Source organism: Atractosteus spatula, chromosome 19 (assembly GCF_055471065.1).
Source record: "Atractosteus spatula isolate fAtrSpa1 chromosome 19, fAtrSpa1.hap1, whole genome shotgun sequence".
In the NCBI taxonomy this organism is placed as follows: Eukaryota; Metazoa; Chordata; class Actinopteri; order Semionotiformes; family Lepisosteidae; genus Atractosteus; species Atractosteus spatula.
The window spans coordinates 3,254,582-3,266,763 of record NC_142724.1 but is presented as its reverse complement, the minus strand read 5'-3'; the positions used below and the strand labels follow the sequence as shown (position 1 = coordinate 3,266,763).

General features: G+C 46.4%; 1 protein-coding gene across 1 annotated transcript; it reads right to left on the bottom strand.

Annotated features, from left to right (window-relative positions):
- Positions 1-139: 139 nt before the first annotated feature.
- LOC148817877 (olfactory receptor 8D4) lies at positions 140-3,206 on the bottom strand. The gene is made up of 2 exons (XM_088937826.1): positions 2,944-3,206; positions 140-1,140 (listed from the first exon to the last, which is right to left on the bottom strand). Exons 1-2 carry the CDS (start codon positions 3,011-3,013, stop codon positions 140-142), a joined length of 1,071 nt encoding a protein of 356 aa, XP_088793952.1. The 5' UTR covers positions 3,014-3,206.
- Positions 3,207-12,182: the final 8,976 nt, after the last annotated feature.

Below are 12,182 nucleotides of genomic sequence, written 5' to 3'. Positions count from 1 at the left end.
TTGTCTCTGATGCGCTGGCGAAGGGGGAACACCTGCTCCCGTCAGCCTTACCCGAGCAAGTGATGAATAGACAGGTGTCAGCTCGTGCAGCAGACCCAGGTCAGAAAATGGGCGACGGAGCATCGGCAGTGCAGCCCCGTCAGTCCGCCATGCCAGGGGAACGGGGGAGGTGAATCCTGCAGGTGGCCAGCAGCATGGTCCGTCTCACCTCCTTGTTTCGGAGCCCGTAGATGAGGGGGTTGACGCAGGGCGGCACAAACAGGAGCAGCAGGAGCGCGATGTGCAGCACGCCGGCGTTGCCCTGCTGGCGCAGCGGCTGGCTGTTCAGCTCCCAGAAGACATCGGTCACCACCTTCAGCCAGTAGGGGACCAGCTGGAGGAAGAACATGCTGATGTAGAAGAGCACGGTCCTGCGCGCCCGGCTGTTGGTCTGGTTGAAGGGCTCCACGGCATTCTTGGCCTCACCGTAGATCCTGAAGTAGGAGAACGCGCAGGTCAGGATGCACACCAGGAAGGAGGCCATCCCACAGGCTTTCCTGAAGGCGGCGGCCGCGAGCGGGAAGTTCATGTGCTTCTCCACGATGTCCGGCTCGCAGAGGAGGCCGGTGGTGGGCATCCCGAAAGAGCCGCGCCCCGTGAGGAGAAGGATCAAGTAAACGGCGGACATGGATGCCGACACCCCCCACGCCAGGGCAATGCCGAGCTTCAGGCGGCGGGGCGTGAGGATGTTGATGTACTGGATGGCGTGGCAGATGTACAGATACCTTTCTAGCGCCATCAGGGTGAGCGTGTAAATGGCGCAGAAGACGCACATGGTCCCGATGGAGTACTGTGCCAGGCACCAGATCCCAAAACTGAGCGTCTGCCTGCAGATCAGGCAGTGGAGGATGGTGGGCATGAAGGTGGTGGTCAGCAGCAGATCGTTGAGCGCCAGGTTCTTCAGCAAGATAAACCTGGGCTGCCAGGAGAGCTCCTCGGACCTGAAGATCCCGTAAAACGTGTAGCCGTTGACCACCCAGGACAGGCAGGACAGCACCGCAAACAGAGTGATGAGAGAATTCACAGTGCCCTCCCCAGGCAAAAGAGACCTGAAGAAGCAGTGCGACGGATCCCAGCTGGTGCCGTTCTCTTCCGGGCTGTCTGCATTAAAACACACGTTGCCACTGGGTAGGTAATGATAATCCATGGCCATTGTCAGTGGGATATAGCATTCAATTATCCTTCTCTCTTCAATGAAGGCATTTTGATTCTCAGAATGCAATAATGAAAGACATCTTTGCATTTTATGCAACGCAGTAACGCAAAGTTCCTTTGAGTGCTGATCACCTGCAGGGCTATCGGGCTATTGACGAACACTCCTTTTCTTCAACAGCCCTATATGCCTGCCTCCCCCACGCAGACTGCTTTCCACTGAATGCCCTACACTGAGCTTGCTCTTGCTTTGATCTGGCCTGCAGTGGTATCTGAGCGCGCTTTCCGAGACTGAAGCACTGCCTCCGCTCTCATTGTGAGAGCAGCGAATCAGCAACAGGGTCTTGGGAACAGGCTGTGGAGCTCTGGAAGTTTACTCCCAATGCAAGACATTATCACTGCCGCTGCAGAGGCACATTTTAAAATCACAGCTGCAATAGAGTTCAGTTGATTATCTTTGAACGTCTTTCAGCACGGGGGGGAATCTACAAGGCTACAAGATCCCAAGAGCATAAGAGCATAGTGTTTTATAAATAAAATCAAATAACCCATCAGTAACGGCTCTATCTTTGAGGAGCCAGAGTCTTTATCCCTGCAGGAACAGCGTGGGAGCCCAGTCTATTGCAGGGAGCAAACACAACCACAGGGGGCGATACACACATACCAAATAACCTGGGCAGTGCTGTACGTCTCTGGAAGGTGAGAAGAAACCAGAACACCTGGGGGAAAGCTGAGATCGGGACAAGAGGAACATGCAAACTCCGCACAGAACGTATCCCAGTCTGGAATGGAACCTAGGAACCAAAGTGCTGTGAGGCTGCAGTATTAACCAACAAGCCATCCATGAGATCAGCTATTGGTCCCCATCAGTTTTACACCCTGCATTAGATCATTGTCTGTGTCACAACAAGCGCCACAAGCAGAAGCAGTGAAATTAAACATCAGAAATACTGTATCTTGAAGACTTGAAACGCAAACGTACTCTTTAACATACCGTATAAAAATAAATCCCAAATTCGAATGATCTCTCCTTTGACGGTTTATTTACCTTAGACGGTGACTCGGAGACGCCAACCCAGAGAAAGTAAATGAAAAGGTTTTGGTATGAGCAATACTTTATTTGCACCAAACATTTTGGAATTAATATAATCACGAATTGAAATTAGGTACACTAGATCGGTATATTTCTATGGAAAGGACTCTAAAAAAACAAGTTGAATTATAATATTATAAATATATTATTAAACTGCAGTGCCTTTTAAAGCGATTAAAAAGACTTACAGATATTGTATTTGAAATATTTATTATTTTATAATGTTGCCTAGAAACACTATAAAACAGTTTTTGAGTTACAGAGAACTGTAGAATTGTTGTAACGTGTGCTTCTTTCGTGTTTAAAATGTTCCTTTCTAAATCTAACATACTGTATGTTACTTTTTGAGATTTTCTTTCAATTTATTCCAGTTCCCAGTAGTCCGGTAACCTTTCTGATTACATTTCTAGTATACCGTATGTGAAATTATATGTTGCTGATTATGTAGACCGCTGTAGGCTTTGAGCTTCATAACGCTGGTATATGCTCAAGACCGTTTTTCCGCAGTTGGAAATTCACCGGTCTTACCCAGAGCTGGCTGGTACTTTCCGTAACAATAACAGCACTTGATATCCGGCACCTACTGTATAATACAACATAATACAAGTTCAAGCAGTACAGAGAGGAGTGTGAAAGGTAAAACTGCCGATTTTACTTACATTTTTTTAACTTTTCTTTAAATATCGGGACATGTGAAGTCTCTGCATTGTGGATCGTCACAGTGGACATGGCCGTCAATATCAGTTTAATAAATCCTATCTTTGGGCTGTAATTACTAATAGCCACCTGCCACTGTGTCCGGACAAATTCCTAGTGCTTTATCGATCTGCTAAATGCACTTTCAATTGTTGCTCTTAAAGGACCTCCAAGATGTGTTTAATCCCATTTGTCTCCATAGAAATCACGCAGGCAGATCCTACCCGGTCGCCAAGCGCCACGTTCTAGACGTCGCGCAGCTCTGCTGAGAACAGGACGCGAACCATCTCTCGTCTGTGACGTCCACTAGGTTACGTCATTCTAGGCGCTTTGGTAATAAAACGTGTTAAGTGATTAATTGATATTTAAAACGAAATAACGGCGTGAATTATAAACGAAATATCGGGTATGATGCGCAGCTGCAATGAATTATGACGGGGACGACAGAAAAACGAACACAATTTTAAATTTTAAAGGTGTCAAAGGTGTCGTAGGTACAAAGTAATTCGTTGCAGCAGATTTTTAAAATGATTTTTTTTTGTTTAAAGCAACGCTCTTTTTTTCAGTTAAAGGTGATACTATGATTGAGATGTCTGTAAATAAGCGATAATCATTTCTGGTTTTTATGAACCCGTTTTTTATTCAATTTTACAAAAACTGATCAAAATCAGAGCACGCAGAAAGAGAACAGAACATTTTAACAAACCGAATACCGTGCAAATCCTTCGTCCGGTTGTTCAGATTCCTCCTTCGATGTAATTGAAAAAAAGCTTCAAAACGTAATTAAATCATGCATGTATCTTATGTATTAATCTCACATATACTGATGACCCAATTTTTTTGCCTGTCTGCAAAGCACATTTCCCACCTGGGTCAATAAAGCCGGGTAAGTAAGTAAACCCTGACAAGAATCAAAATGAAAATAAATGCTCCTCGCCGTGCTATGCTGTAGGTGGCGCTATTTGCAGGGAACCTGTGGCAAGACTTTGGTTATGATCACAGGACTGCAGCTCTGCAGCTTGGACTTCTTCATATTAAGTGCAAGAGCTGCAGAATAATGCAGTTCAGACATTGGGGCGGTTGTAGACTGGAGTACTGGTATCCTGCATATTCTTAAAAAAGTCACAATTTATTTATTGGTCTTCCAAGAGAGAACACAGCTTTCTGTATCCAGAAGCCTAGCTCAAATCAAGTTGGACACACTTGGCTCAATCAGTGGGGTCAGACTCATTTGATTGCCTGAGGGTAATATTCAAGTCTGGCTTCACTGGGCAGGGTTCTGGTAACTGTTGGGTTGCAGGTTCCAATCCCAGGTGAGACACAGCTGTTGTACCCAGAACCTCCTCAGTGGCTTCAGTAAAGTTCCCTGCTGTATAAATGGATGCAAATGCCATTTATTTTGGATTAAAGCATCACCACGTTAAATGTGTCATTATTATTATTATTAAACATATAGAGTACACTGGCGGGACGCTTGAAAGTATATTCTAGTGTATTCTGCACGAAAACACCACTGGGAACGGTGTGCACGGTATGTTTCCGCACGTTGACGGAGCAGGAGGTGTGCCAGCGGTGTACGGACGGAAGGTGTTTTTGTGGGTCTCCAGTGAAATCCTACGCTCTGCCCCAGGTCCTCATCCAGCCCCTTTAAGAGCAAGAGAGTTCAAGCTGGTCTTGACGGGAGTCAAGAGAACTCCCCCTTCTCTGGTTTATAAATACCCGCCTGACCCAGGTAGAGGGGCATGTGGCATTTGGCAGAGAGCAGGGCTCCACCACGGACCAGCTTTCTCCTTATTTAGTTGGGAACGTCTTGAAGGACAGCCTCCTGGGCTCAGCTGTCTTTCTGGGGAATGTCTAAGAATAAAAGTGGGCCGGGGAGAGGAGAGAGAGAGAGAGAGCGACTGGACACCTGGGGCTGTCCGTCAGCCGGACGGGGGGAGGCCGGGTCACCAGCAGTCGCCCCCCGGCCTGTCCAGGGCCTCACGCACGCTGGGCGGGACACAGACGCTCCCAGGCAGGTGTGAGAAAAGGCAGCTAACACACAACAGCAGCAGGCTGACACTTCCCACACCGAATCACCGTCACAGAGGAAGTGGAGGGTTGTGGTGTCCACACATTTACGCACAGGCTTGTCTAGACAAGTATAAAGGGTTTATTCCACAAAATGAATTCGATGTTTCTTTCCTGCAGAAGGACATTTGCTTTCTTTCTTGTCCTTCTTACCACCCAGACGAGTGGCTGAATGATCCTGGGGTTTGGCCCTTTCTTCTGGGATTTGAATTTTCATGCTGCGGAATCCTATTTTATTCCTAATTGCCCGTTAGGAACTCAGGAAATAAGGAGCATACTGCTACTAAACACAAAAGCAAAGGTCCGAAAACATTGCTTCTTATTTCGGAGGTCTGTGTTAAGTCGACCAACAGCCAGCCCTGGTGATTTTCCGGTTGATATCCTAGCGATTCTCTGCATTTGTCTTATGAACTGACATTTCAGGTCTCATCATATGGAAGGGTGATGTAAGCTCTCACCCGGGGTCTGATCAAAATAGCTAAATGGTTTTCGCAAAACATCAAACATGAACAGTGTCACAACTGACAGTGCATCTGAAGCAAAGGAAACAAACAAGAGTTTATCCTTCACTATTCCAGCTCTTAACATTCCTCATTTCTTTAAGAGCATTGTGAGTGAGTGGATAAACATGAACCAGCCTGCGCTGTGATGCAGTTTCTAGTGTCATTATCATCAGTGAGGAATCTGTGCATGGCGGGGGAAAATGAGGGGCCTCTCGCACAATGTTAGAGAGATGTTTTCTGCTGGTTTCAGGTGTACACAGGAAAACATGGCAAAGATGAACAAGTCCGAACTGTACAGACATTGACAAGTGATGGACACAGAATCACCTGAAGCCACACACACACCTTTGCAACACCAACATTTACTCCTCCTCATTCACACCCTGTAATATCTTCAGAGTTCCTGGGAAAAAGTTGAACATGCACTGAATGTTTTCTCTGAAGCAGGATAAATGATTAGGGAATAAAAATTATAAACTGCACTCTAGTCAATTTAAGTTCATGTTCTGTTGTATGGTACAGGACCTGTGGCAAATACTTGCAGGTCTGGGCTGTACAGCAAATGCATCGATTTACCATAGTTCACAAAATGAAGAGATTTTCTGTTTGCCTTTCATCACAGAACATCTCTCCCGCTGGCTGGGCTTGGGGTTCATCATTCAGAGGGTGAAGCCCGGCCAAGAATGTGGTGTGAACAGCCTCCTGTTTAGAAAATAAGATAATGTTACTTATGTTGTCGCCAAAAGACTTTCTTGAACTGGGTATCCTTCCACATGACCTTGTTTTTATAACTCTGTGTTACATCTGCTCGCTCTTTGCCACAATTCCACCACTCTGCAGACACACTTGCCTCAGTCTGCTCTGCAGTGTGTCGACTGTCTTGGAAAGTGCAGAGGATGAGGGCTTGTAAGGACTGGCGTGTTACTGTTGTCGTGTATGCAGTCCTGCCCATAGTGGGCAGATCCAGAAGGAGGGAAACAGCGCTATATGTTGTAATAAAGGTGGCTTCTCAGAATGTGCTTTGAACATCGGCAGAACAACAGTAAAAATAAGATATGCACAATGAGAGCAGACAGTAGATGGGGGTACTGCATGCAGCAGGAGCAGAGGGGTAAAGATCGGAACCAATGAAGTAAAGGCTCTTCTAAAGAAGGCTTTGAGTCTAGACTTGAAGGAGTTTGATATTTGGTTTATCTTTTTTTTTACTACTACTACTACATATTTACCTGGCTGATGGTTTTATACAGAACAACTTACAGCTGCTCCCAGTTATTCAGCCGTGAAGTGCTCCAGCTATTTTACTGGAGCACTTCAGGTAAATATAAATGTGTTCTGATCCATTCCTGGTTGAACATTTTACAAGAACCAGAGAGCGTCTCTGGGAAGAAGGGGTGGGAGGGGGAGTGTTTGATTTCCTGCTTTATTTTCTAGCTTCCAGCCCAGCAAAGCTGTCCCTGACACATCGGGGCACTGTTCAGGCTCTTAGAGGCCTTTGTTCCCTTTCAGGGTCTCTCTGAGTGCTTTTACTTTCACATCTCCTCGGAGTCAATTACAGTGTTTTCATGAAAAGCGAGTCATGAAAAAGGGCACAATCCATGGATATCCACCGACCTTAGTCACACCTCTTCGCTATAAACCAACAGGAATGTATAGGACCTCCCTTTACATCAAAACTGGCTTTTGTTTCAGGGAGCAAGAGCTATAGTGTATCAACTGGGCTTCATGGGTTTAATGAATTAAACAAGTTTATCACCTGTACAGGTGCTCATTCTGGAGATCTGGGGCCTAGAAAAAGTCTGTTCAATATGAACAGAATGCACACAGTTCACATGACATAATGTGGATTCGATCCACAATAGCAGCAACACTCATTAAATCAGTAAGTTTGAAAATGTCTTTGTTGTGTAATGGGGAGGCAGTGACTAACCATTTAGCTGTTTTAGGGTGTAAAACACAAGTAAGGTTGGAATTGTAGATGTCTGCTCTTGTCAATAGATGGGTTTAATAACAGACAGGTAAACTGTGCTTATGGTAATATCAGTTGCTCATAAAATATAAAACAGGTGAGATGCAACTTAAATTAAATGCACAAATAACCTGGTCAAACAAAAATGGTTACTCAGCATTAATCTGAAACTTTGAAAGAAGGACTCCTTTAATTAACCAACTGGTGGAATATCCATTGATAGGAGTAGCTTGTTAAAATCAAATCTCTCCTAAAAGAAGCATAATCAACAACACTGGTAGCCTGGCAAGAAACGCCAGCGTATTAAAAGCTCAAGGGATAGCAGTTTGTCACATGATTTAAGGATCTGGCACACCACAGATAAACTTGGCCACTGAAATTGGGGAAGTGCATGTGGTTGGAAAACATATCCTGTCTTGTTTAATAAGCAAACATACAATCTGGGAAAATGAGTGTCACTTAATAAGTGTTGATTCTGGAAAAGAGGGGCTGTAGACTCTTCAGATTCCACACACATAGTTCCTGCCTTGTAAATCATTGCCTTTCACTTCTTAATTACTTCATGGATAATTAGCAGGATCAATACAACAAAGCACAGCTTGAATGAAAGTACTCTAACCGGGCAGATTGGGATTGCTGTAGTGTGAGCAGCTCTTATATACACAAAACCTGTATATAGGTAAAACATTACGCACTGTGGGTCCATGACGTCTGTGTGCGGACTTCACAGACCTGTTCACGTGGATTGAAACACAGCACCCTAGAGACAATGGGCCAGTAACATCACCGGGTGGCGAACAACGCATGTGACAAGCTGGGGTCCGATCACAGCTGCTCGGAGCTACTCAATGGCTAGATCCACCATGCTAAAAGACCGGCTCTAAATTCCCCACTGTCTGGGTTTCAAGAGGGCAATGTCACTCTGTAACATGCTGCTACATACAGTGTTACGTTTTCAACTGAAGCAGCTGCAAACCACTGCCTTACAAACGAGTGTGTATCTGCAGCAATACAGCCTAGGACAATCAGTAGGACAATTTGTAGCCTTTTACAGCTCATGACCTCCCCACTGTTCACTTTAAGTGGCCCTTTCTCATCAGAAGCCCTTCATCTCTGAAATGGAACTTTGTCTTATTTCATTCCGGCAGACCTTCCACGTACTTTACTGACTCGGCAGCTTAACGAGGCAAAATCAGCGTGAAGCAAAAAGGCTGCAGTGGTAGGGGTTTTCAGGGACAGGGCTGCAGGTCACCCCTATAAAGAACCGTCAAATTGTAAACAGATAAAGTGAGGTGTCCAACAGCAGCAGTTAAATTGTTAACACCCTTCTTTTTCACATCTGAATGCTCAGCGGAAAGTGATATCTGTTTACCGCGCTGTCCCAGGGCAGCCTCTGTCAGCAGGTGAATTAATAATGCTGAAACTTCCAATGACCCCCTCCTAATCACCCGTGTTTATGGGCGCATTGCCCCGCACTTTTTACGACATGAAATCAAGGGCATCGTTTTTGAGTGCAGCATTTGCACATATATGTGTTCCTCACTCCCCAGCATAGTCCTTGCGTCAGGCGCAAGTCAGGAATGACAAGAAAAAAAGACGCACAATAACAACACAACTGGGATGCTAACTAGTGGAAAGAAGCGCTTGAATGACCATACAGTCAGATTGATATAGGAGGAAAGAGAACACAACGTTTCGGCCGTGGAGCCTTCTTCAGGTGTCAAACCTGAAGGTTGACACCTGAAGAAGGCTCCACGGCCGAAACGTTGTGTTCTCTTTCTTCTTTTTTTCAGCAGGGAATAAACCTATTACTTGTTCCTTTGCAGCCTACGCATGCTGACGCAGCTACCCACCTTAATATAGGAGGGCCTCGGCCCTTACCGGCTGTCAGCGGAGATCCCCTGGCTGCGGTGCGCTACCTCCTGGGAGCAGGGCTGCGCTCCGGCGGCTCCAGTCGGCGCGCTGCGGAGCGCCCTCGGATGCTCGGCGGAACGCGCCCCCTGCGCTTCCTCGTCTGTGGAGCGAGGGCCAGGGGCGTAGCCGAAGAGCCGAGGGTCGAAACATCTCCCCATTCCAGACCGGGCACCTATGCGTGGTTTACACATATTTAAAAAGAAAGCGCGGAAAAAAATCGTAACAACACAGCAAAGCTAGTCAGCTTGGGCCAACTCCAATCTACTCCGTCACACACTTTTGTCGCAAGCACATCCTTCATTTATTAATTGATGATGGGCAGGATTGATAGAGCAGTCTAGGGGTTGATAGGATCAGGGCACAGTGGTGGAGCAGAATAAGGTCACGAGTAGCCACGGAATACGGTTATAACACGTGGAAGTACGGAGACATACTTATAAACAAACAATAGTTTGTATCTGTGCAGTAAAAAGACAATGAAAGAAGGAAAAGTGGCACCACAGAAATCAGTTTTTTCTTCTCATCTTGCATTTTAATTGCGCAATAAACAGGGGAGACAAAGACGCCAGAAACTCACAAGAATGAATGAAAGAAAGTAAACCGTTTTTTTAGGTTGCTTTGCGAATTCTCCTATTTTTTTGTGCAGCACAGGGATGGCTGATGGAGATGGGAGCTTTTCTGAGGTGTGGTATTATAAACAAAGAAACACTGGTAGCTGTTTGCTTCGTTATTCTTTATTGCTAAAGTCTCCTCTAGCAGCGGTCCCGGATGACCCTGGGAGATGTGCGTACCCACTGAAACTCAAGTGTCGTGGATTAGCAGGAAACCCGATGCAGTTGCCAAAGGTCAGTTTCATCCCGCAGCTTGAGGGAGGAGGGGGGAGGATGTTGACTTCATGGCCTGGGGAGCATCTCGAGAGAGGGGAGAGGAGATAAACTGTCCATTAACTTTATTCATTTCTGTAGAGCTAGTCTTTGAACAAAGGCCTAACTCAACCCGCAGCAAAAAATGCTTTAAAAACCAGGAAGCTGAGATGTTGAAAGAAGCTCTAGGATACGAACAGGAACAGGAGGTTTCTCCCAGGGCCTGGTGCTGTAAAAAATCAGACCCATACTTTATTCTGCCCACTGTCGACAGACAATGTATCTCGACATCCATTCAGTACACAGCCCTGCTGGCACCTAACGCCTCTCGGCTTTCAATCAGTACCCCGATGAAGATATTCAGCTGGATCGGGAAGTCAGAAAAGTGAAGGAGGACAAGTTCTCACACAAATCTCTCTCAACAATTCCAGTCCTTGAGGGCTGTCTTCATCCATTCTACTCCCACAGTCAGCTTGGAGATCCTCTTTTGCGAGAAACAGTCACTTGCATTGATCTCTGAATCCTCTTCAGTCTGGTGCACTTTATCACCAGCGTTCTGGAAGTTCTGCTCAGGCAGGCTTACACGCTCCACCAGTGCTAGGTAGGAAAACCTTTCAAGTTGATGGTATGTGCTTAGAGCATGCAGCTGCTATCAGTTATGAGAATTAATATTAATTAGCCTGTTTCACAGTGCCGAGGAAGGTAGAACAGGCAAAATACATTATGGACTTGTGGTGCTACCCTAGGGTTTATACACTCGAAAGGGGAAGTCTCACACTCCTCGTTTGTGAAATCTCAAGAGCTAATCAAAGATCATTCCACATAATTCAGGCCAGCAGCCATGTCACCCTGCAATTCACATCTGGCAGCCCACTAGAGCTCAGCAGGTGTGAGCCTGGCCAGTACCTGGATGGGAGACCTCCTGGGGAAAAACTAAGGTTGCTGCTGGAAGAGGTGTTAGTGGGGCCAGTAGGGAGCGCTCACCCTGCAGTGTGGGTCCTAATGCCCCAGTATAGGTGATGAGGACACTATACTGTAAAAAGGCGCCGTCCTTCGGGTGATGTAAATCCGAGGTCCTGACTCTCTGTGGTCATTAAAAATCCCAGGGCGTTTCTCGAAAAGAGTAGGGGTGTAACCCCGGCGTCCTGGCCAAATTTCCCATTGGCCCTTACCAGTCATGGCCTCCTAATAATCCCCATCTATGAATTGGCTCCATCACTCTGCTCTCCTCCCCACTGAGAGCTGGTGTGTGGGGAGAGGACTGGAGCACTATGGCTGCCGTCGCATCATCCAGGTGGGGCTGCACACTGGTGGGTGTGGAGGGGATCCCCATTACCTGTAAAGCACTTTGAGTGGAGTGTCCAGAAAAGCGCTATAGAAGTGTAAGCAATTATTATTATATTTATCTCACTCTGTGTGTAGCAATCAAGCAACGCGCTGTAAAATGCACTCCAGAGTGCAGGGGCCAAGCAGCCTGCCTTTAGCACGGCTGTGCCTTTCCTTGAAGAGTCTGCGCTTCCTCAGTGCTCACCGAGTTCCCGAGCAGGAGGCATGGTGCCTTGCAGGCCTGGAATTGTCACTGTGCACTGAAAATCCAGCTTCATCTATCACAATTCCCCAAGATGGGTTGCTGCCTGTCGGTGCTCAAGGCCATCTGCTTATATTCTGTCCGTCTGTCTATCTGTCTAGCAAATCAATCAACATATGCATTACATGCCATGTCACATCTGACAGCACACACTCGCCCCCCTTCAGGAATCCCACCAGACGCCCCATGTGCTCCGGCTCCTTAGTTGAAACATTTCCAAAATAACCTGCCAATGCCTTGACTGAGTTTTTTTAAATGTCACTGAGACACGGAGCTAGCTGTCCTTTAGCTAAATAAG